The sequence below is a fragment of the Notothenia rossii genome (assembly GCF_949606895.1).
Source record: "Notothenia rossii genome assembly, chromosome: 7".
NCBI classification, from domain to species: Eukaryota; Metazoa; Chordata; class Actinopteri; order Perciformes; family Nototheniidae; genus Notothenia; species Notothenia rossii.
Window position 1 is genome coordinate 47,535,449 of NC_136905.1, and position 25,396 is coordinate 47,560,844.

Below are 25,396 nucleotides of genomic sequence, written 5' to 3' on the forward strand. Positions count from 1 at the left end.
TAAGCTTGAGACAGATGACTTGAAAGGACTTTACTTTTTAAAATTAAATATTTGCGTTTGTTTTTGTATTGAGATATTATGTTTAGTTTTTTCTAAATGTGTTTGGGCGATTATAGCGCTGTGCGCGCAAACCTGGCAACCCACTAGTAGGCTGGAGTGTCAGTTGACATTGGAGCGGCTAGCGTTACTCCGAAATTGGTCAAGTTTGGATTCAAGGATTATGTTGTATTATGTGACGCTAATAAGAAAAGAACAGCGGTATGCAGGGTCTGCAGCATAAAGATCGGTGACAGGACCACCACAACATCCAACTTCATTCGGCACTACAAAAAAACCCACAGAGAAAAGTGCGTGTATGTGTTGTGTTAGCTAGAAAGCTAAAGTTAAGTTTAAGCTACGTTGGTTTCAAATCGATTAAGCATTGCAAAGAGAAGTTTTGACTAACCCTGATACTGACGGGCTGTCGAGAGAGAGAGAGAGAGAGAGAGAGAGAGAGAGAGAGAGAGAGAGAGAGAGAGAGAGAGAGAGAGAAGACAAACAAAAATAAATAAAGGGTGAATATTAAATAGTATTTCAAAGAAAAAAGGGGGGAGGGTATGCTCTGCTGAGAATTAAGCATTGGGTTCTTCACCAATAGTAAGGGTGTCAATTAGGCTTGGGCGGTATGACGGTATACCAGGGTATTTCGAAATCCCGTCGGTATGATTTTCAATACCGTGACGTCACAGACTGTGCGCCAAATCACAGATGCGTTTCATTCTATTACACTGACACGGAGTTTTGACAGGGACGACATTGGTTGTAATGCACAGCACGCGCCAGCAGAGGCCAGGGGAGGGCAGTCCGTCTTTCCCGCTCTCAGAGCTCAGCACAGAGCTGAGCTGAGCAAGACGGCGGCAGCATTTGCCGGCCCCGAACATGGACAACTAGTAAAAAAAAAAAATGCCTCTGCGCCTGTTTGGGACTATTTGGGGTTTACTCGTCGCCAGTGACTTCATCCAGCACAACGAGAGACAGAGGCACTTCTTTGGGAATGTTTAAGACAGGGTGTGTTGAAATTTTTTAATCCTATGCAACTGGTTGATGGTTTTGTAGTCGAGGTCGGACGGTTTTAAAAACGAAAGCATTTACGTGCTAAACATTCACGCGAGTAATCCAATGAATCAAATGGAAATAATATTTTTAACACATGCACGGAATAATATTGCCAAACTAGTTAGTGAATATAGCAAACTTTATTCAATAAGTCAAGTATTTACTCCCGGAAAATGTTTATGTATGATGATATACTGTTAACTTGGCTCACAATGGAAACAACGTCGGACATCTACAAACGCGTCCTGTATCCGATCTCAAAATGTGCCATTTGCACAATGTGTCATGTATGCAGCCCTTGTTTTGCACTTGCGCGCACGTCGCAGCACTTTGCGAGCGTCTACCGGCTCGGGCTGCATTTTACACCGAACATATAATATACCGTTCGAAACATCTATTTGCCGCCGAACGCCACCTCGCTCAAGTCGACCCAAGTCATACCGTCATATACCGTATACCACGGTATGATGTCAGCAAGGTATAACGGTATGAAAAAAATGATACCGCCCAAGCCTAGTGTCAATGTGGTCCAGAAAAGGCTGCCAGGTATCATGGAACGTTGTCAGGGCTCCCCTAAGGAAGAACCTAATCCTCTCAAGCCTGATGCAATACAGGATTTCATGATCCATCAATGATGGGTGGGAGGGGAGGAATGTATCAATTTAAGGAGACTAAGCCTCCTGGCAAGCAGAGAGGTTAATGCAATAACTCGTTGTGTGGTAATGGGTGCATTGGGCATCAGAGGAATTCCGAAAAGGGCAGTGAGGGGGCTAGGGTCCACTGTCTCACCGAAGACCTCCCTAAGTGAATCAAATATTGCAGACCAGAACTCTGATAGTTTAGAGCACGACCAAAACATGTGCATGTAGTCAGCCGGAGATTGTTTACATTTATTACATTTGTCAGACCTGTCAGGGTATATCCTGGCCGGTTTAGCGTTAGTGTAATGTACCTTGCCTTGCACATACAGATGTAGCAATCCAGATAGGGCTCCAATGGGTGTGTCCCAGCCCAAAACCCAGCAGATCCCAGTGGCTGGGGGTGCCAAATTGCTAGAGGGTGTTGCCAAATTTCTCCATTTGTTCAATTAAAGGATTTAACCATGAGATGGCGCTTCATTCACAAATACACAAAGACAACTGGGTGTTGTAGAACTTAGTCTGTTTGCAATGTTGCAGCTCTGCAGTTGTGTTTGCTGAATACTGTAGCATTTAATCATTTGTTATGGTTTTCACAGGCTGCTATAACGAAAAAACATCAATATTTTAGATAAAATAAAGTATATCTAATCTTATTATCTTGATTGTAATTCAATAATATATAGGCTTTATATATTAAATAATCATAATAATGTTTACACTTGCTCATACAGATGTAGCACCTCATTTCAGACTCCAGCTTACAGCTTCCTGCCTACGACCTACCTAAGACCAGTATCAAGGAATGTTAAGCCCTCCCACTATTTTCCAAGAGGGCGTTGCCAGATTTTCAATTTCAGGTTTTAACCAGGAGATGGCGCTTCATTCACAAATACAGAAAGACAAGTTTCATGGACTTTCAGTTGTGTTTTGAAGAGCATTTGAACACATCAATATTTTAGATCAACTAAAGTATATCTAATCTTGTAATTCAATAATATATAGTCTTTATATATTAAATAATCCTAATGTAAATGTTTACATTACACTTCTTTATTTGTTATGCTCATACTTTTACAATCGTTTGCTTTAATATGCAGTATATATTTTTTGTATATTTGTGTGTTTGCTTCCTCCTGCTCCCTTTCGGGCACATACTGTATGATTTATTATTATTATTAATATGAAGATATTATTAAGATAAGATAAGATGTTACTTTATTTATTGAACATTTTAGTTTAGAATGTGCTGTCCCACGGTAATTCAGAAGGCTCACAGGTCACATTCCTACCATTATTTAAAACAATAGGTGCTTTCACACCGTCTACAGTTTGATTTGTATAGAGGGAGCTCTGTGGCTGAATGGCCAGCGATTAGGTGTGGCGCATTTATCATAGGGGATCAGAGCTAACTGCCTGCCGTCAGATTTCATTTAAAAAACAGATCTGATTTTAAGACTATTTCTGTGCTCATAAAGAATGATAAGAAAAAGAATAATGTGTATTGAACTGGTTTCATTAATTAGTGAGTTTATTTAACACTAGAACCGCCAATCGGGTCAATTTGTGTGATGTGTGTTGTATGTGTGCAATGTAACTTTTTTTCAATAAAATATTAAAGTCTCCCAGTCCGTGAATTTTCCTGAAAGTGTGTTATGTAGCACCCTATGTTGTTAAAAATTGCATTCTAATAGCGGGATTTGACGGTTTTTGGTAGGCACAAAAACCTCTGGCGGTTCTAGTGTTAATGTAATCAGGTACAGTAGAAGCCCTTTTTTATCAGTAACGAATTTATAAGTTGAACATAAAAGTCAACTAACTGAGGGTCACTTGCAATGACAGTGTTGTGTCTAACTGTAAGCTTGTCACTCAGAGTAACCTACAGTTAATTTAGCTGCTGTAGAAGAAAGATCAGGGGGGGAGGGGGGGAGAGAGCCGTGGTTGATGGGCCATTAGTTGTGTAAATACACAGGTGAGAGCTGCCGTTTCATTCAGACTGTTTAAAAAACGGTAACAACGGACTATTTTTCTTAGCGGATGCATGTAAATTTAAATGAAGACATACAACTATTTTTTAAATCAATAAAAACATTTTCTAAATCCATAAAAGCATTTCAATTAATATTGGGAGTAATGTCGTTACTTTGTTGAGAATTTGGCCGTGTAATAAGCGGGATAATTTGCAGCGACTTGTTCCTTATGGGGAAAATAACACCCTTCATGCCGATCGTCGGGATCCTGATCTGCCGACGAGGCTCCATTAAAATATAAATATTTTTGGTGAATTACTGAGTTTAGGCACGTTGATAACGTTTTAATGAAGTTGAATACAGTATATTCATATGTGTCAGTGATTTTATGTCAATTCGGCGAACATAAACATGAATGATCATTGTGAAGATGATGATTACATTAGGATTAAAAATAAAGAGCCGGGCTGCATTTCCTCCCGTTCGTTTTTTTTGACTAAACATTATTTTGTTAAATAACAACATGGTGATGTTTTGTAAACGATTACATGTCTCTTATTTAGCACAGAGTATGATTGATATCCGTGACATATGGATCTTAACAAAGTTCCGCTTTACATCCAGCGTACTGTATCTGACTTTATTTCACATGAGCTCCAGTGTGGGACCCCACTGCACCCCTTGGTGGATCAATTATCCATTTCAGCTGGCTTCATTATAATTACATTTATCTATCACGGGGGCGGTCTCAAGTCAAGCTGGAGGTTTTCCCTTGAGCGAGGGCAGATCACGTACCAATCACGGCCCTCGTGTTTCAAACTGTCTGAAATGAAGCGCTACATCTGTACTTTTACCTTTACAATAGTTTGCTTTATGCAGTATATTTTTGGTAATATTGTTGGGGTGTTTTTACACAGTACAGTAGATTGAAGTAAATCAACTTATATATTAAGATAAGATAAGATGGACCTTTATTAATCCCCGTGCGGAAATTCAGTAGTTCAAACAGCAACAGGGTGAGAGTGAAAAACAGGACAGCACAGATTAATAAAATCAAAAATAAGATGAGCGATACAAATAAAAATAATAATAATGAGAAAATATGAAATAAGACATGAATACAATTAAAATGTAAATATCATATAATATATTATAATGTATTATTAAGTAATATCCTACATTAACCCCATTATAGCAGATGCCATATTGAATGGATGCACACATTTATGCATCAATAATTACAACAGAGTATTTCTAAATACAAGTTGTAAAAATACTTATATTTATATGTAAACCTACAGACTGGGGGTTGGGAGATCACAGGATGTTTGTAAACACAATCCCCAGGATGTGTCCTAATCAAACCAAAAGAGAAAATGCAGATATTACACTCATAAAAGAAATGGTAGACACACGTTGTCCCAGACAATCTGCATTTCCTAATATGGGACAGTTCTGTGCAAAATGTGGGACACTGAAAAGTCTATGTTAAAAAGCCTCAGTCACCTTAATTCATGTAATAAAAACATCTCAGGTCAGTAACACTCAAAGCTAAATGTGCAATACCATGTTCAGCTATGTTACTATTTATAATGTTGTTGTTGTTACAACAGAATATGTTTTCCTTTAAATTGAAGTTAAATGCATCAATCTGGTGCAAAAATTGCAAGCAACTTGTTTAATTGGAAAGGGCAATTGAGAACATACCACCGACCAAAGTGGGAGACCTGAAGAGGAAGCCTCCATCTGTGCCCATTGAGGGTGTTTGCCCTGTGCCAAATTAGTGTTCCAAAAAAGAAGCTTATTAATATTACATGCCTAATAATATTAGCGGAGATTAGGCAGGGCCAGGACACCTTCAGACTTAGGGAGTTGAAGAACTACTCTTCTGATACAAGCCCTCTTATTGCACCATAAAAAATAATTAATCTGCTGGTCAAGTGCTGAGAAAAAGGATTTATTTATAAATATTGGAATGTGTTGGAAGGAATATAAGAACTAAGGTAGCACCACCATTTTTATCAAATTAATGTGTCCCATTAAGGAGAAAGGCAAGGACGCCCATCTAGCTAAGTCTGCTTTGAAGCGCTCTACTAATGGACTAAGGTTCTTGGCAAAAAGCTCTGTAAACAATTTAGTAATATGGATACCCAGGAATTTGAATCCCTCTGAGACCTTCTTAAAAGGAAAGAGAGCTTGGGGAAGTTTTTCAGCGAGGGTGTTAACAGGGAAATATTCACTTTTCTGGAGGTTGAGTTTGTAGCCAGATAGCTTCTTAAATTATAGGAAGGGAGGACGATGGGCTGGAAATGTACAGTAAAAGGTCATCTGCATACAAAGAGAGCTTATCCAAAAAACCGAAGCGCGTGATGCCCGCGTGATGATCCTTCCTCACTACGAAGCCATAAGGCTAGAGGCTCAACGGCGAGCGCAAATAATGACGGAGATAGAGGGCAACCCTGCCTATTTCCGCGAGAGCGAGAATAGACCAGACTTAACACCGTTGAAGTTAACCAAAGCTACCGGAGATGTATAGAGGAGTTGAATCCATGAAACAAAGTCCCTCCGTAGACCAAATGTGTTAAGTACATAGAACAGATATCCCCACTCTACTCTGTCGAATGCCTTTTCCGCATCCAAAGAGAGAACAACTTCAGGGGAACTAGTAGAGGGAGAATAAATAATGTTAAACAACCTTCTGGTATTAAAAAATGACTGTCGTCCTGAGATAAAGCCTGTCTGGTCGGGATCGATCAAGCCCGGCATCACCGTCTAGAGACGGCTAGATAGAACCTTAGCCATGATCTTAAAGTTTACGTTTAAAAGGGATATCGGCCTATAACTGCCACCCAAGAGTGTGGTGTGTTATGTTTCTTCAAAAATAGAGTGATTGATGCCTCAGACAAAGTAGGTGGTAACTGGCCTTTCAGAAAGGCATCATTGAATACTCTCACAAGGATTGGGGCAAGTACAGAACAAAACGTTTTAAAATAACTCTGGAGTAGCCATCAGTACCAGGCGATTTACCGCTCTGTAAAGATTTGATAGCCTCTGTTACTTCAGAGATGGTTAACGGAGCTCCCAGATCACCAGAGCCTCTTCCATCAACTTGGGGATAAACTAGAGTGTCTAAGGGGTTAGGGTTGTCCCAATCCTGTGGAGAAGACTCTGAGGTGTATAATTCAGAATAGTAGTCTGAGAAGATATTACTGATTTCAGCAGGGTCTGTTGTAATATCACCTGTTGGCGACTTCACTCTAGGGATCAACCTGGAGGCACCGGCCACTCGCGATTGATATGCAAGCAGTTTGCCTGCCTTATCTCCCTGCTCAAAAAATCGTTGCCTGGTTTGCAGAAGTTGCCTCTCGATCTTACCAGTTGATAACAGATTATATTGAGATTGAAGCTGAAGCCGTTTTTTTATACAAAATAGAGGTGGGATTAACCGAGTATTGGCTGTCTACATTTCGGATATCAGCTGGAATTTCCGTCAATTTGGATTTCCGATTTCTTCTGCCCACGAAGATAAGCTTTAAAGGACTCGCAGAGTATATCACTACCAATATTAGGAGTGTCATTTATCTCAAAGAAAAATGTGATTTTTGTTGCAAGAAAAGCCTTAAATTTGGGTTCGGACAGAAAATGAGGGCTAAATCTCCAGAATTTAGAGGGTGGTCTACCATGGGGAAAATTGATTTCTACAGAAGTGGGTGCATGGTCTGAGATAAAGAACGTTATGTTATTACATAACGTTCTTTTATCGTTCTTTTATTGTTTTTATCGTTTATTGTCAAGTAAGAAGAAGTCTATCCGTGAGTAAGTGTGGTGGACATGTGAAAAGAAAGAGAAAACTTTACTGGAGGGAAACTTAGTCCTCCACAGGTCCCTCAAGCCCAGCTGGTCAGCATGACATTTTAAGACTTTGGTCGATTTAGATGCTTAGTGGACGATCTATCAAGCTCTATATCCTGGACCAGATTAAAGTCACCTCCAATTATAATTTGATGCTCATTGAGATTAGGTATAGAAGTAAAGAATTTGAATATGAATTTGTCATCGTCCCAATTTGGAGCATATAGCGAGGCCAGGACCACAGGAGTATTTTGTAATTTGCCAGATACTATAACGTACCGGCCGTTCGGATCAGATATAGCAGTGTTTAGTTCAAAGGCAATATCCCTGTGTGTAATGATAGCTGCCCCTCTAGCCCTCTTGGAAAACCTCGAATGAAACAAGTGACCCATCCATGGCCTCTTGACGCGAGACATTTCCGCCGTACGGAGGTGTGTCTCTTGTAAAAAGCAGATGTCTCCTCTAAGGTGTTGCAAATGTGAAATTATCTTGTTGGCTTTAGTAATACCGTTCATCCCTTTAACGTTCCAGGAAAGAGCTTGCTGCATCACAACCTCGTGAATATAATCTTCGTAGAAGGCAATCGGTTTCCCCTCGTACCGTAGATCCGCTCTCATTTTCCGGGCTTCACGGATGACTATTTCCTTGGTCTGGAAGTTGTGAAATCGGATGATGACAGGCCTCGGTCTTTCCACAGGCTTTGGCTTCGCGGCTAACGACCTGTGAGCCCGGACCAGTTCAGGAGAAGTAGGCAGGATTTGGTCCCCCAGAAGCTGGGGTAGTAGGTCGGAGAAGAAGGCGGTTGGTGGCGAGCCCTCAATCGACTCCGGGTGACCAATGATGCGGATATTCTTGCGACGGCTGCGGGCCTCGAGGTCTGCAGTTTTCGCCCGCAGCTGAGCTGCCCATGATCAGAGATAGTCGCATGAATCAGATCAATTTTGGACTCGAGTGCGGCGATGACGGTTTTCAATTCCGTTGAGAGAGACACTATATGGCTCTCCAACAAACTGGTTTGCGCCGCCATGCTAACGTCGCTAGTGGTGACGTTCTCCGTAGGCATAGAGTCTTTCTTGACTTGTTTTGCGGGCTTTGGTGGCATGTCTCCTTAAGGTATAAAGTTGCCCAGTTGTTATATCGACTACTGTAAGTATGAAGTGAGTAACAAGGTTTCTACATAATAAAAAGGTTGGAAGCGAGGGAGCGGAGGAATACACGTCTACTCCTCACTCTTCATTCCGGACATAGATTCTTGAACAGACTTTTGATTTAGTCCTAGCTATATTGTCTGCTGTTCTAGGGTTAATATGAATCTAATATGATTGTCATCGGTCTAAATTCGATTTCAAATGATTAACTGTGTATGTAATGAAGATCATAGTGTGGGTTGAATCAACTTTCATAACCACTGTCTTTTAACTCAGGGGTCCCCAACCCCCGGGCCGCGGAAGTGTTACTGCCGGGCCGCGAAATAGCTGTGAATTTATCGCAATATTTGCAGAATTATAAATATATAAAAATATTTTATCAAAAAAAATTCAATACTTTTTATTTTTAATTTGTATACCAGTCATATTATTTCATCAGAGTCAGAGGGCCTAGGTATAAAAGTCACGGCTCGCCACTGGTGTGTGTATGTGCTCTGCTCAGCTCCGCTGTGTGTGTGTATGTTCGGTGTGTGTCCAACAACGGCATTTGTTTTCAAATTACCATGAACAGTAATTTACACACATCTGGCCAACTTCATAGGTATGTGGGTGTTCCCAAAACAAGTTATTTTAATCTTAATCTCGATGTAGTGCTAAATTCTGCCGGACTGCACCGGAACGAACGCCCCGGTATGACGTTATTATTGCTGGCAAACAAGCGAAGGGGTCTCACTGACATTTCAGTTATATCAATATGTGTACAGTGGTCCTAATTTGTTTTAATTGTATCCTGGTTTTAAACTGTTAATATGTTTTGGATGCATATTGTTCCATTATTTGTTCAGGCTGTTACATACAATTAGCCACTGTTGCCACCTATATTATATTAATATTTGTAAAGCGGTCCTAATTTTTTGTTTTAATTGTATCCTGGTTTTAAACGTTGTTAATATGTTTTGGATGCATATTGGTATTTCTTCATGCTGTTAAATACAATTAGCCTCTGTTGCCACCTGCTGGTGAGTAAATACTCAAATCAGTTAAAATTGACAACCGGTACGCAATTTTTTTTAAATGTATCTGCCGGTCCTTGGCACAATAAAGGTTGGGAACCCCTGTTTTAACTGATTTAAATGCGGAAACTGGGCTTATTCATCAGAATTTTGTATGACTTGACTTGACTTGCTTGACCTGAGCGATGAATTGACTTGACCTGCTTGACTCTCACCACAGTGACTTGGGACTTGCTTGATACTTGTAGGTCAAGACTTGAGACTTGCTCATGACTTACACATGTAGAACTTACTCCCACCTCCCTCTGTCACAGAGCATGCAAATAACGTAAAAACATGACACTTCTATTAGGGAATCACTACACACATGATACTTCTATTTAAAGAAATCACTACACACATCACACGGTGAACATGCTCTCCCACTCACTGGCCGCTAAGGAGTAAAAGGGAACAGTCACTGGCACTGGTGGGCAAATTACAACGAGTGGCACTATTTGCACTCCATACTCTCTTGTTCATTAACCAGTGACAGCTTGCCAATACATGGCCCGAGTTAAAATAGTTATGAGTCCGCTCTCGGTCAGGAACACCTCAGACCGAGAGGAATTAAAAGTTATTACTCTCACGTTTCCTTAAGCGCAGCGTGTTTCAATGCTGAGCGACCCAGGGATCTGGTCGGCAGACAGCAGCTGGAGACTTGGCGTGCATCTCCCAATAGTTTGGAGCGTGTCCGACTCAGAGGCGCACTGGCCCTGATAGGAACAAGCGAGCGGTGCAAAAGACAGGAATTTGACAGCATTGCAATAACCAGGAACTTGAGAGCGTTGCAATAATCAGGAACTTGAGAGCGTTGCAATAATCAGGAACTTGGGAGCGTTGCAATAATCAGGAACTTGGGAGCGTTGCAATTCTTCCTTCAACCGACCCGTCGATCAGCGTCTGGCAGCCGTACAGCAAATCGCCGTGCAGCAGAGCTTCCACCGTGGACCCTCGCCTCACGGTCGCTTCCTCGTCGATCCGTCCAGAGCCTTGCTTCCCGTTTTCTCTTCCGCCTCGTAGCTTCACCTTTTCCGTTCTCCCGGCTCTCCGGGTAAATCTCCCGGCCCCTCGCTTTAAACAACCACCGGCCAATCCACGTAGCCCCCTGGAAGGCCAATCACGCTGCCCTCATCCAGCTGATTCACACCTGCTGCGACAACACAACCACCACACCTACTCCGCCCACCTGACAGGCTAACCCTTTTTATGAATGGAAACACACATTTGTCCCCTCTTCCGCTTAAAATACATATATACACAGTAAATATAGCGCATCATTATTTGACGTACAAAAAGCCCATCCCTACTGGCGACATCAGTAAGAACATTTTGAAAATATGCATCATTAGCAACATTTTGAAAATATGCATCATTAAGACAATTTAGAAAATATGCACCAATAGCTAAATGTGGGGCTTGTGTTTTGCCTCTCGAAATAGTCCTGTGAGCATGCTTAACTTCAAGAAGATTCTGGGTGGGTGTGGCCAGTTCTGATACAAAGAGGAATCTTCTGGTTCAGGTAGATATGACCAACACCTTACTGGTCCTTGTTCCTCTCCTTACCAGTGTTGCCACTGTAAAACAGCAACAAACAAAAATAATTAATCAAAAATAACTGTAGAATCGGGAATATACAATAACAATGCTTATAAAGCTGGTAATACCAAAGTGTCTTGTGGCATAATGTGGCAACGTCAGTCTGTCAAAACAACACATGGAGTGAGAGAGTGAGAGACGAGAGAGAGCTCACTGACCTACAGTATATGAAGTCCCATTCAAAGTCAAGGAGGTTCTTCAGTAGTGTGGAGACGTGTGTGTTGACTGTGGCAGACTTCTTCTGGACGATCACAGCCGTCTTCTTGGAGACAACCTTGCCCCGGATGGCCTTTGTTCCTCTCTCTGGGTTGATACCAATGAAGCGCCTGAAATCAGAAATGTTTTAAGATCAGAGACTGAATGGAAAACTATTTGGAACACGTTGTTGTCTTAAAGGGGTAGTTTGAGTTTTATTCCATAATGTGATATGAGTTACTAACCGGTACTGACATAATGTGGTATTTAGTTTAATTCCGATCAGACCCTTCTATATCTTGGAATTATTTCATTTGTTGAAAATTGCCTGTGTATTACTACGCACTGGAGTCAGTTCACATATTACGCCTCTATTCAAGATTATCGGCGGCTTGACATGGGAATCGGCTGCACTAAATAGTAATACACATAATTAACAAAGAAAACATTTTCAAGATATAGAAAGTTCAAGCAGCAGAATTACTCAATATATGTTGTATTCTCGTGTGAATGGTTCATGTTTTTTTTTTGTTGAGGCTTGAAATGTTGTTGTTACCTGACCCCATGTTCTGCATTTTTGCCAAACAATTGACCAGCTGGCAGGGACATTTCTGACTGCCTGCCTGAGTTAATGTCTGTGTCAATACCGGTAAGTAACTAATACCATCTTATGTTAAAAAAATCCAAACTATCCCTTTTAAGTGTGCAAAGTAATGATTTGTGGTTATTCAGGTTTCAAAGATTTTAATTGTGAATAAAAAAACATAATGATTACAAGGAAATGAAAGGAGTCTTACCTCTGAATGAATTCCAGAGTACAGGCTGCCTCTTCCTGATACTGCAGGTTGAATACATAGTAGATCGCAAAGACAGCAGCAAGTCCCGTCAAAAAGGTTGATGTGATGCCCTCAGATATGACACGGCCCTCAAGGGTGATCATCCATCGTCCAGTAGTGACTTGCCCGGTTCCACCTGAAACTTAAAGTAATAGCAACATCAGAATGCATCTCACCTTGCATAAACATCTGTAAACTCAAAGAACAATGGCCAATCTGATATATAATATGTCTATCAATGAAATGCATACCAAGCAGTATCAGACGAGGACTTGCAGGTAGAGTGAGGGTTGTCTCAACGTCAGCTGCGGTGGCAGACATCTGTAGAGAACAGACAAAGACACTAACCAAATGCATAATGAAACATATGATGCATTAATGTTGATTAGGCTAAAATATGTCAACAAGAAGCCCAGTATAATTAATTACTGGCTGCTTTTCTGTACCATCTGTATCAATCTTTGTGCTGAAATGTATAATAAACCAAGTTGGCTATGAAATCAACATTGAAATAAATCAATAAACACTAACACACATTAACATCAGCTTGCTCTCCTCTCAAAACCACTTTTCTACTTATCCCAACTCCATTCCAACCGTCAAGTTTGTTTGGTGATTTTTCGTCGCATTTGCAGGGGCAAAGATATCAGCTAGCTAGCTAGCTAGCAACAACCGCTAACATTACAGCTAACCAATCTTAAGAAAATGCACAGATGATCCAAAACGGTTAGCACTTGATAAAATACGATGACTCTGAAATGCAAGGAAATATAAATGTTTGAGCTATTCAAAGAGGCCTCATAAGTGACATTTTAAAATCACACACTCCCTAGCTAACTTTAGACAGCTGGCTGGCTGAGCATCAGTTAGATTTTAAACATTTTTTGAAGTAATGCTAGAATGAATAATATAGCCTACTGACGAGGAATATAAGATGGTTTTTCATCACCGTTGAATTTGTAGATGCACAACCCGATTGATGCAGATGATGCAGGACTTCTTGTTGATCTTCACATGTCCTCCGAAATGCGTCCTTCTCTGGAAAAGCTGCTCTCCTAATGACGTTTCTTCCTTTCAATACTCTCAACAACGAGTCTCACCCCCTGCATGCCACACTGGTTTCCTGCTGGAGCATATTCAGCCACAGACTGAGACCGCCGAAGACCACCACGGTATGCCACAGGAGGTCTTTCCTCCCAGTGGCCATCAAACTCTTTAACTCTTCACCCTTCAGTAAAGGGAACTGAGAACTTCCACACCATAACTATGTGCAATATTAATCATTACCATCATTACAAAACACTTACTGCTATATAACATGTGCAATATTATTATTATTATTAATAATGTGCTATGATAATGTGCAATTACGTATCTGCCACTACGTTTTTTTGCACTACTAAATATTTACATTAATTATGTGACCGTCTATGTTTCCTGTAGATATTTAATTTTTACTGCACTGTAAATGTACAGTTTTACTATTATGCTGCTGTGTATATTGTATTTTTGTAACTGTGGCACAACAATTTCCTTCTGGATAAATAAAGTCTTGTCTTATCTTAACATGCTGCCATATTAAAACAATTCAGACGAGTTAGCAGCGAGCTGACAGTATCACACGCAGCAGACATTGTACTGAGGGGCACCAGAATAGTGATTCCCACTGGTTTGGTTTGGTTTCCAGATATTGATCACAAATCAGAAGCATCGGTAAGCAGGTGTCTTGCATGTCAGGCAAATACCCCAGCTGGACATACTGAGCCACTAAAAATGACAACACTACAAGAAGAAGAAGATTTGATTTTTAAAACAAATTATATTTGCATTTGTTTTAAACTACACCCACCCTGCAAAAGAGTCGGAACAAACCTAATACATTACACAATCAAATAAATAAATAAACAGATTTTCATGACTACCAAATAAATATCATTTGAAAACCCCATTTGAAAGCGCTTTGCCCATTTAAAAACATCCTCTTTTACACACTTTAAAAACAAAAACTACACCTATCCTTTAAAACTTCAATATTAGAGAGTAATCCTCCCCCAGTGAGCACAGAACCTGCCCCACAGCCCACACATCCAGAACCCACTGCAGATGATTGATCAGCGTATAGTATGCATGCTCCACCCTCAGACGCGCTGCCACCAGCCTTCTCAGACAGAGCACTGCATCCGTCCATCCCACTCCAGCAAGTTGGTTCTTTCTACTTTTCCAGATTGCAAATTTTGCATGAGCAAACAAGAAATGTATCAATAGTAGGGTTTCCTTATTTTCAGGATGTATTTGGGGCCATGGACAAAAAGTGGTATGGAGAAAACCTCCCCGAACCCTTCCACCCACTCCTGTAAACATTTTTTAAGATCAGCCAATCTGGGACAGGACACCACTAAATGCTCCAATGTTTCTGCCATAAAACAGAACGGACAGCCCCCCCTTGTGCCTGGGTCAAAACGACCTCTGTATTTCTTAGTGGCTATTGCACCGTGTATAACTCTCCATTGGATGTCAGCCATCCGTTTCTCAACCGGAGATTTATACAGGATCCACCAGCTGCCCTTAGGGGAAAAGCCCAAACCAAACACATCCGTCCACCTCGACTCTCTGACGCCTGCGAGCGAGCTGAGGTTTAGCAGCTTTACACAGCTAAGATATAGCATATTTCCATTGCAGGAGCTGAACGTTCCAGGTGTTACGGCCCGTCTACCTACAGGCATGAACAAATCTTGAAGCTGGGCGTGTCTGAAGCTTGGCGATTTTTTGCGAGCAACCAATCACATGAATCTCCCGCCCCCGACATACAAAGCAATAGCAATGTTAAAACGAAGTAAACTGGATATAAACTCTCCAAACAGGTGAAAAAACTATCAGTTTCACCCACTGTCTCTGCCACCTCCCTCCATGCCTGGTTCCTCCGGTTTGTATCCCGGTAAATAGTTCCGGTCGTAAAGAACCGGGTGATTTGCTACCGTAATATCTCGTTTGGAATATGAGGAAATTAACTGCGGTCTGGCTCTCCCAGCTTGCACGCGGTTTGATTGGCTGCGCTTGCACTGGCGGGATTTGCATAAACGGGATTTGATTGGCTGATGCCAAGCATCGAGCCTCAAAAGTTGAACATTGTTCAACTTTTGATGCCGATAGATGCTCGTGATGCTTGCAAAGCCATGCCATGCTCCCCACAATGCAGTTCGGCAAAGATTAAAAATCTTCTACGTCACCCCACTCAAGTGAATGGGCGAAGCGTTGAAAGCATTTTTTGATGCCTGTAGTGTAGACGTACCGTTAGAGTCCCCAGTGATAGTAGGAGACCATCCTCCTCTCTCCACTCCCCCACCGCAGGACCCACACTCAAGGCAGGAAAAACATAATCATGTCCCTTTCTCCACTGGTCAGCCAGATCTGCATCCAGAGCAAAAGTCCGGTGGGATGGCGACAGCGACTGCCACACCTCATCTACCAAGTTCTCCAGAACTCGGGTTGATCGAATGCCCATCACCTCAGCCATTTTTTCTGTGGAGATCCCTGTCAAATGGCCAAGTTTTTTCCCTCCCGCTTCAATGAATACCTATTTTGCAAATGTATTATCTTTTCAATTTGCACACAGCATCTATTGCACGTCTGTCCGTCCTGGGAGAGGGATCCCTCCTCTGTTGCTCTCCCTGAGGTTTCTCCCATTTTTCCCTTTAAACTGTGGGTTTTCTCTGGAAGTTTTTCCTTGTACGATGTGAGGGTCTAAGGACAGAGGGTGTCGTATTGTCATACTGATATTCTGTACAAACTGTGAAGTCCACTGAGACAAATGTAACATTTGTGATATTGGGCTATATAAATAAACATTGATTGATTGATTGATTGATTGATTGAATGAACGCATTTTTTACAGTGGCTGAAGAGAAAAAGGTTCCAGAAAGAAAACCAGTGTCAAACAGTGCCGGGGGTTGGGTGGTATGGTGAAAATCTTCCAAGCATTGATGACTGAGCAGTAAAAAGGTGCAAGTCCAGTTATCTTGTGCGCAGGGGCCTTCAGCAGAAACAGGTGTTTATCAAAACCAAAGCCCCCTGCCCTCCAGAGCAACAGCCAGCAGGGAGAGGCACCATACAGCAGCCGCAGAGCTGCCTGCATGCTTAAAGGCAGCAGTCCTTGCAGTAATGTCCACGAGGCCCTGCCCCCCTCCGCCACAGGTAGGTACAGGACCGATGCTGGCACCCAGTGATGACCCGACCAGAAGAAATCCACGAGGAGCCGCTGCAGTTGTTTCATGAGGTCCGGCGGTGGGGTTAACAACTGGAGTCTGTGCCACAGTGATGAGGCAACCAGATTGTTGGCTACAAGAACTCTTCCCCTGTAGGACAGCTGGGGTAGCAGCCATTTCCATTTGGCTAATTTAGCTTGCACCTTTCCCAGCAATCCCTCCCAGTTCTGTGCCACTATATCCTCAGACCCCAACCAAACTCCCAGGACCTTTAAACCCTTGTTTCCCCAGCTGAGGTTACCAGGAAGACTGGGCCTATTTTCTACACTCCACTGACCTACCAAAACTGCCTCACTCTTCTCCCAATTAACTTTGGCTGAAGCAGCCTTCCTATACAAAGCTAAACTGTCCTGTAGCTCCTGGATATCTTGCTGACCCTGAACAAAGGCACTGACATCATCAGCATAAGCTGATACAACCACCGGGGGGGGGGGGGGGGGGGGGGGGGGCTGAGCTGACTCTGGAAGACATAGGCCCCTCAGCCGGTTTCTAAGTCTGCACAAAAGCGGCTCAATGGCAATACTGTATAATAGGCCTGAGATAGGGCAACCCTGCCTGATCTCCCTTTTAACTGGTACAGGTCCCTCAGCCCTCCCCCCACCTTCACAACACAACATGCATCACTGTACAAACACTTCACACAGGACAAAAAATGCTGCCCAAAACCAAAAGCCTGCAAAGTGGCATCCAAAAAAGTGTGATCCACACAATCAAACGCCTTCTCCTGGTCAAGCGAAATAATACTGTGTCACCGCAGAGGTCAGTTCCTCCAGAGTAATGTCAGAGCCAGGGTGTCACTTTCGGCTGGACTCAGCTGTGGAAGACCCTGAAGAAGCAGCTTCCATGTCACAACCTTCGGCTTTGAACAGGTCCGTGTAGAAGGACACTGCATGTCCCCTCATCTCAGCAGGTTCAGAGGTTACCTGTCCATCGGGGAGACGCAGACATACCATCTGCTTCCTTTGGCCCACAGACCTCTCCAGGTTGAAGAAAAAGGTGGTTGGTGCATCAATGTCTCTCATGGAAGTAAAACGGGCTCTGATCAGAGCTCCCTTGGCCTTCTCCTGAAGAAAACAGTTAAGCTGTTGTTGTTTTAGGAGGGACTGCTCTATATTTCGAATAGACACACTCTCTAACTCTCTGATCTCCCTCTCTAACTGCTCCAGTGTTTCCCCTACCATTGTCTTGGCGGGGTGCTGCGCCCTGCCAATGGAGCCCCGCGCCCCGCCTGAAATTCAAGGTGTTTTTTTTCTTAAAAAATAATATATATATAGCACCAAATTGCAACTGAAGTAATCTATCTACAGTCACTTTTCACATTGAACATGTGCTCTTTTATTAAATAAACTAAACGCCTATGTTATTTATCCAATGTATGTGCATGTTTCAGTGTCCACTGCTTTGCGTATTCACATTCTCCCTCCGCTCTGTTTCTGAGCACACACGCGAATGCACACACTCACAATCAGAGACAAGATCTGCATTGTTGCCCCGAGCTCTGCTGTCTGCCCGTTTGTGTCCCCCCCCCCCCCAGTTTCCAATTTGTTTATTCAGGGTATATGCAGGAATCCTGAAGTCAAATTTAATACCTTTTAAGACCTTTTTAAGACCCTTTCCATACATTTTAAGACCTCATCGCAACTTTGAGTTCTAACCGGTTACATTGGCAACACACTTTACCTCACATTTACTATATTGATTGTAAGATAGCAAAACTAAACAGAGTGCAGACAGACTACTGAAGCCTTCTCTCCACATGAACTTCAACCTCTCTGTGAAGGTCAGGTTTAATGCAGTATGCTGCTTTGTTGCTTCTGTACTCTGTGCTCTTTCATTCCAGTAAAACTCCTCAGAAAACATTAGAAACCAGTATTTGACCAATAAACAAAACAATTGACAAAACTTTGAACTATGAAATATGTTAAACTTTGGTGAGCTTCAGCGGGGTAATGCCATATAGGAGCTCCCTCACAAATACCCAGGGGTTAAATTGGGCTGGGGCTGTCCGGGGCTAAGCCCTGGCACATAAGACGATGCTCTGACGTCATCACCCTCACACATTTGTCATATGTTTACAAAAAAGGATATATATGTTAAGACTTTTCTCATTCTTAATATAGACTATATTTAGGGTCTATGTGTTGACTTTACTTTAAAATAGCAGATCTCTGTGACCGTATATAGTTTGGCTTAGACCCCGGCCCCACAAGGACGCATACGGTAAAACGCATACGCAAGCGCAAAAAAGGCTTCCTTTCAAACGCATTCGATTCATTAACGTGTCCGTTCACACTAGACCGCTGCAAATGCTGGAAACGATGTAGTACATATGTCATGCCTGTAAGTGGCGCTGCTGCCGCCCGAAATACACCAAAAGCAGCGAAGAAGAACCCGGAGCATGGTTGCCATGGTTGCCCTTCTGTTTATTCTCCTCGGTGGACGGCGTGTTCTCCTGCTGTATCTCTCAGGTAGTCCACCAGCAGATGAAAAACACCCACCTCTCCGCCTTTTCCAAGGAACGAGGGGACCGTGCGGCAGTTTCCGTAAAAAAAATGTTCCGCCGGTCAACATGTCCGTTAAAGTTTAAATCTTCCGTACAAAATTAGGAAAGTGCCGGTCAGAGGTCTTCTTTGTTATTTATTGAGCTTTAAAACAAATTGATAACGACTCTGTTCTCTGTATAATAATATAATAATATTTAATAAACGGTGACTGCCTCTCTTTTCCTCCCCCTCTTCTGACAGCCCAGCAGCAGCAGGGGACGTGGGGAGAGGGAGGCGGGCTCTTTCATCATTATCAGAAAATGATCATATAGGGCACACACGGAGCCGTTGGACCCCCAGAGCGTTGCGTATGCCGGTCTTCCCACCTTGGGACCCGTTACCGTAGTCGTTTATTCCCCCCCCCCCCACACACACACACAGAGCGGAGCAAGGCAACGAAACGGCGCGCTATGCATGGGGCCGCCTTTTGGGGTTTCCCGACATGTCGTTTCAGTAAATTAAAGGGTGTTTCATGTTGTCGTTGCTGTGGGACTTCTTAATACCTTGAAAAATGCCATTTAATACTTTTTAATACTTTTTAAAAGCCTTAATTTTCGCTAAATTGATTTATCAACTTTTAATACTTTTTAAGACCCCGCGGACACCCTGTTATTATTATTTTTTAACCACAAGCCGTTATTGTCACGGAGAAGGACACACACAGCCTGTCCAGGTGGACGCGCGCGAACGCGACAACGAACATAGCGTGCGCATTCTAAAAATAGCTCACAGATGGTGAGCAGGTACCGCGGCTTTGAACTACAGTATTGAATTTGACAGAAAACAACAATGAAACGCCAGCAGAAGAATAGTCTAATGAGTTGGGTGAAAAAAAAGACAGGATATGTGAGTTGGTTTATTCAGTAAATTAGCTCAGGATAATTGGATGTTCTGTCTACACCTGTTGATGTGAGGCTAATGCACGATTTGCTAGCTTGATGCTACCGGTATTTAGCGGCAGTGACTCAACAAATTGCCTCTTAAAATGTATCGTCAGCAATGTATGACAAGCAGACTGCTTGTTTAATGTTAGAATCACACCAATAGCTCAATACGATCATAACAGGATTGCTTTCATATCAGAGATCAGATGAGGTGGAGCTGCCTTCAGCAATAGAGGATGAGGCAGAGAGAAACAGCAGCAGCACAGGGTTGCAGCAGGTATGTTATGCTGTAGTCAGGTGATTTAAATGTATCAATGAAAGGAAGAAGTGTAGGCTACATGATAAGAAGGGAATACAGTTTGAATAAAAGTAATAAAGTACTTTATTACTTTTTAATGTACAAATACTTTGTTACTGTACGATATCAATAACAATAATCCACAGCTCTGCTCTCTGCTCGGGAGGATACAAATGTTTCGGGGTACCCGAGCAGCACCCTGCCAAGGCAGTAAACCTAGGTGAAACACTGTGCTCTATAGCTCTCCTAATGTTTGCAGTGGAGTAGGCTGTATACTGTTGGCAGAACACTCTAACCTGAGCCTTTCCTACCTCCCACCACTGACTCAGGGAGGGAAAAGACTCTTTCTTTGATTTCCAGTTGATCCAAAACAATTTAAAATTCTCACAGAAAATCAAATCTTGTAAAATGTTAACATTAAACTAGCAGAACGATCTAGGTTTCTCTGTGTTGGATAAAACCAAATCTAAATAAACTAGCTGATGGTCTGTAAAACCAACAGGTTGGATGTGACAGTTCACTGCACGAGTAATAAAAGAAGCAGACATGTAAAATCTGTCTAACCTGGCTGCACTGGCGCCACCATCTAGCATTCTCATCCAGGTGTATTGTTTAACAGAGGGATGCTTCATCCTCCACACATCCACTAAGTCAGCCTCTCTTATCACCTGTGACAGTAAAAGGGACGACTGAGGATGCGGCTCCCGTCCTATTCTGTCTAAAGTGACATTAGTGCAAACGTTCCAGTCCCCCCCCCCCCAGTATAACACACGCTCCCTGTACACTAGTGTCTAGCTTGTCTTTTAATAACTGAAACACAGATACACGTGCAGGGCCCGTGCAACACGTGCATAAACATTAATAAAAGTGAAAAATAACTCTAACAGTTCCACTTTCACCATCAAGGCTCTACCTGCCACTATCTCAGTGCTGGATAAAATCTTAACATTTAGAGAAGGGGAGAAAAAAACAGCTACTCCAGCACTAAGGTTTGAGCCATGTCTGAGTACATACTGACCCCCCCCCCCCCACACCACATTCCCCAGTCTGTCTCATTCAGGCTATCACTGTGCGTTTCCTGCAGAAATATCGCATCTAATTTTTTCTGATTAAAGACCTCTAACACTAAAGCTCTTTTCTGTGCACTTCTACCCCCGTTCATGTTTAAAGAAGCAACCCTTAAAGCCTGCATTAGAGGAAGGAGACAGAGAAAAAGAACAGACAGCTACACACAGCAGAGAGGAGACATCCAGTGCTGCATGATCATGTTGAAATTATTTAGACCCTTTCAGTTTCCTCCTTCTTTTGCTTCCTTTCGTACCTTTTTTCATAGTAGTTACATGCTTCCTGAGACGAAAGCGTTTCTTTTCATCCAGCAGGTCGGCCCCTACACATGGCGGCGTGCGTTGCCACTTCAACGCTTCTGCCCATTCACTTTGAAGGGTGTGATCACGATTCGCCAAACTGCATTGTGGGAGCAAAGCGTAGCTTCTCTCGCGGTGCTCGCTGCAAAAGTAGAGCAATGTTCTACTTTTGCCGCCTCGACGGAGGCGTCAGCCATTCGAATAATATGCCAGTGCAAGCTCTAGCCAATCAAACCGCGTGCTTGTGTGTCTGGGGCAGGAGATTCATGTGATTGTTTGTTGGTCGAGTTTCAGCCCCCCCCCCGCCGGCAAGCGACAACGCACGCCGCCTTGTGTCGGGGCCGTAACACTAAAACTCTCTGAAGAGTGCTCACTGTATGAAGAAACTTGTTAGTGTCAGGGAAAAAGTCTCTCACTTCCACTGCCTTGCCAAAAGACTCATCTAAAAAGACATTAATCTCTTCCAAAGAATATATCTCTGCGTTCTGAGAGAGACTATCTGCAACTGAAACACAGTCAGAATCCCCCTCACCGTCTGTGTCCATCTCTGTCACCTCATTACTGTCTGCAGCCTGTTGAAGCTCTTTTTGCCGCCCAGAGCCAGACGGCAGCTCCTGCTGTGTGCCAACAGCCTCCACCTGTCCCACAGCCCCGGTCCTCACCTGTCCTGCTACATCATCTCCCACCCGTTTACCTGTTTCCACATTTTTTTCTCTCACACTCACCACACTCTCTACAGTCCCTGTTTCATCTCTCACGATATTCATCCCTACTTCATCCGCAGCCCCCGGGGCCCAGCCGCACCCGGCAGAGCCGCGTGCCGTCTCTCTGGACATGCAACACGTTTGTGACCCGAATCCCCGCACTCAAAGCGGTGAAACTTGAATATATTCCTTGTTTAGCATTAATCCGCTCTCAATAAGTTCCGTCACATATTTCTGGTCTTTCAAAAAGACCATGACCGCTTTGTTCATGCGGGAAGCATAGGAGATGTTTACATGACCGACCTGATTCCTCACAGCCAGCAGCACCTGCTCCACTGTGCTTGCGGCCAAAACCAAACGCACTCCGTGTCTCAGAGACATCGGCGGCGCCCTGAAGGATGCCATCCCCCGCCGCGAGGCACAGAAAAACACTAATGAAAAAGTATTAACCGTACTTGCAAAGAGTACAAATATCCCAACGAAAGATCATACAGTTAAAGAAACGATTGAAACAGAAACAAACAAAATAAAAGTGAAAATCCCTCTTCAAAAACCCACCTCCACCACCGAAGAAGAAGAAGAAGAAGAAGAAGAAGAAGAAGAAGAAGAAGAAGAAGAAGAAGAAGAAGAAGAAGAAGAAGAAGAAGAAGACATTGTACTTCAGATAATCAACCTGGCACAGCATTCGTGCAGACTTTTAAGGACCACTGGCAAGGTGCCGGTACTCAGTAAAATGCCGGTACTCAGCCGCCGGCGGCAAGTCATGACGCATGACAACAAATATGCCCAGCGCACCTAGATGCATCATGAGATGCCGCCGGCCGCGCCGCAGCGATAGACTAGAGCAGAAAATACATCACATAACGTTAGCATTTCGAAAATTTTAGCGTGGCTTAATAATAGTGCGAAAAGACAGCGGTTATCGCCGGACAAGGATTCCCTCTCTCCTTTCCTGCTGAAAGATGGTGAGTGTACTCAGGGACGAGGAGTCATTTAACCAGCCGCCAGTAGGAGTCAGGCTTTACTTTCTTTTATCCATAAAGAAAAAGTAAATCTGTTTACAGTTGTTTCATATGGATGTTGAGAGGTATCCATATATCTCTTCATTTTGCTCTCAAAGTGCACCAGATTGATGCATCTTACTTCAATATTTAAAAAAAATCTTCCCGGGGGAGCATGCCCCCGGACCCCCCTATAGGGTTTCAGGTCCACTCACCACTTATAAAAATAGAACTTTACCCTTGCACCCCCTCTAATCTCAGATGCACCCTGAGTAATTTTGTTTAAGTACAGTGAGCCTTTCTAAGGCTAAGCCTTCCCAAATATTTTTGTCTCTGCATCCTGGTAAAATGTAAATATAATGTAGCCTATAATGTTTGTGTCTTTGACATTAACGCTGCCATGCAGCCACCTGTGCCCTGTACTACGAAGCCAGTTCAACAGACCCTGGATAGGTTTGAGTTATCTTAAATCAAGCATTTTAAATCAAGCCAGGGTTTCTCTGTCCAGCTGAGAGCGCGTTCACGTGTAAGGGGCGGGGTTAGCAACATTTGACCAATCACAAACGTATCTGGGACAAGTGTACTGACAGCGCAGCGTCATACTTCATTAATGAAAAGTAAACTAATATTAGACAAATATGAACTTTAAACATCCATGACTTAAACATATAATCCAGCATACAAGCCACATAGTAACCCACCTGCAAGGTGAATATAGAACAACTGGTTAAAAAATAAATAAACAAACTACTATAAAGTGTTTTATTCAATCTTTAGTTCAGACTCAAGGTCCATATCACATACAAAAAGACAAGACACACATCAATAATTAAGATAAAAAGCTAAACACAAAACAAATAAAAACAAACAGATAAAAACATAAAATCAGTCCAATCACAGCCAGCCAAACATACACACTGTCTGTATAGGCTATTGCGCCAATGTCTCCAAATCATGGAAGAGAACCGAGTAGAACTCTTCACAGGGTTAATTAAAATCGAGATAACATGATTGTCCGAGTCTTCTAGGCGACACATGAATTTGTACATTTAACGCTTGTTTGAAAGCGTACAACAGTTTTATGATATCACTGCCCCATCTAGACACGAGTGGATCTGAATTTAATTACATTTGAGTTGTCAACCTAATGTGTTACTTAAAAATAATACTTCTGCATACAGTATGTGACAATGTAAGTGTTGCACGGCCAGATACGGCTCGAAAAGCTGACTCAGATAAGGAAATATATGATATATTATGATATTATATGATCGATGATCTGATTGATGATGTGATATGAATGATAGGTGCGACACATCGGCATCTTCCCTGCATACGGCAGTTTAAACTGTATTTCCTTTATCCTGTAATATGACTTGATAGATTCAAACTCTGCACACTGAGCTCTGATTGGTCAGCAGGCGGTGCTTTCAGAGTCGATCTCTTTTCTGACGCCGGAGGCGGGCAGCGTCAGGTAAACATTTTTATTTAGCCTTCCCAAACCTGAGCCTCACGCGCCGCCTATGCCACCAGCATTATAGGATATACCATGACTTTGACCCAAATATTTGTTTTTGGGCTGTATAAATAAATTGACTTGAAACAGTTGCTGATTACTGGCATGTTTTTTATTCCAATTCAAGCACTGACAGCGACCCATTCCCTCAGTTTGCAGACTACTTAGAATGTCATAATGGCCAGTTCACACCACTGTGGTGCTCTGCTGCTGCTGTACACACTGTTTCTTGTATCCACATAGGCAACCCCTGTGTGAGTTTAAGGTAAAAAGGTCGGTAATTATATACACCACACCGTCTGTATGTTTCTTTCAAGGTTGTCATTTTGATTGGCTGCCAAGAAGGCAGGTCTTACCTAATGAGAACAGACATTACAGGGAGGAGAGAAGAGATGTGGATGGAAGAGAGTGACAAAGGACTTTCGGTTTAGACAGTGAT

The 25,396-nt window shown here is 42.7% G+C and overlaps 2 protein-coding genes across 7 annotated transcripts in view; one reads left to right on the forward strand and one right to left on the reverse strand.

The window, feature by feature from the left end:
* The window catches only part of nrxn3a (neurexin 3a), a 277,628-nt gene that overhangs the window by 170,700 nt on the left and 81,532 nt on the right, over positions 1 to 25,396 (forward strand). The window contains 2 exon segments of the mRNA XM_079692792.1: positions 22,476 to 22,610; positions 22,758 to 22,882. Of these exon segments, the coding sequence (XP_079548918.1) occupies positions 22,476 to 22,610; positions 22,758 to 22,882 (260 nt within the window).
* Positions 4,251 to 25,396, reverse strand: part of LOC307045909 (uncharacterized protein) — a 600,354-nt gene continuing 579,208 nt past the window's right edge. The window contains exons 1-5 of one of the 6 annotated variants that reach the window (XM_079691941.1): positions 12,637 to 17,007; positions 12,347 to 12,527; positions 11,532 to 11,680; positions 11,423 to 11,460; positions 4,251 to 11,332 (exon numbers count right to left, since the gene is read on the reverse strand). In XM_079691941.1, coding sequence (XP_079548067.1) covers positions 11,453 to 11,460; positions 11,532 to 11,680; positions 12,347 to 12,527; positions 12,637 to 12,742 — 444 coding nt within the window. In that variant the 5' untranslated portion in view covers positions 12,743 to 17,007 and the 3' untranslated portion in view covers positions 4,251 to 11,332; positions 11,423 to 11,452. Of the gene's footprint in view, positions 11,333 to 11,422; positions 11,461 to 11,512; positions 11,681 to 12,346; positions 12,528 to 12,636; positions 17,010 to 25,396 lie in introns of those variants that run through there. The other 5 variants (XR_013810021.1, XM_079691940.1, XM_079691939.1 and 2 more) reach the window with 5 other exon arrangements.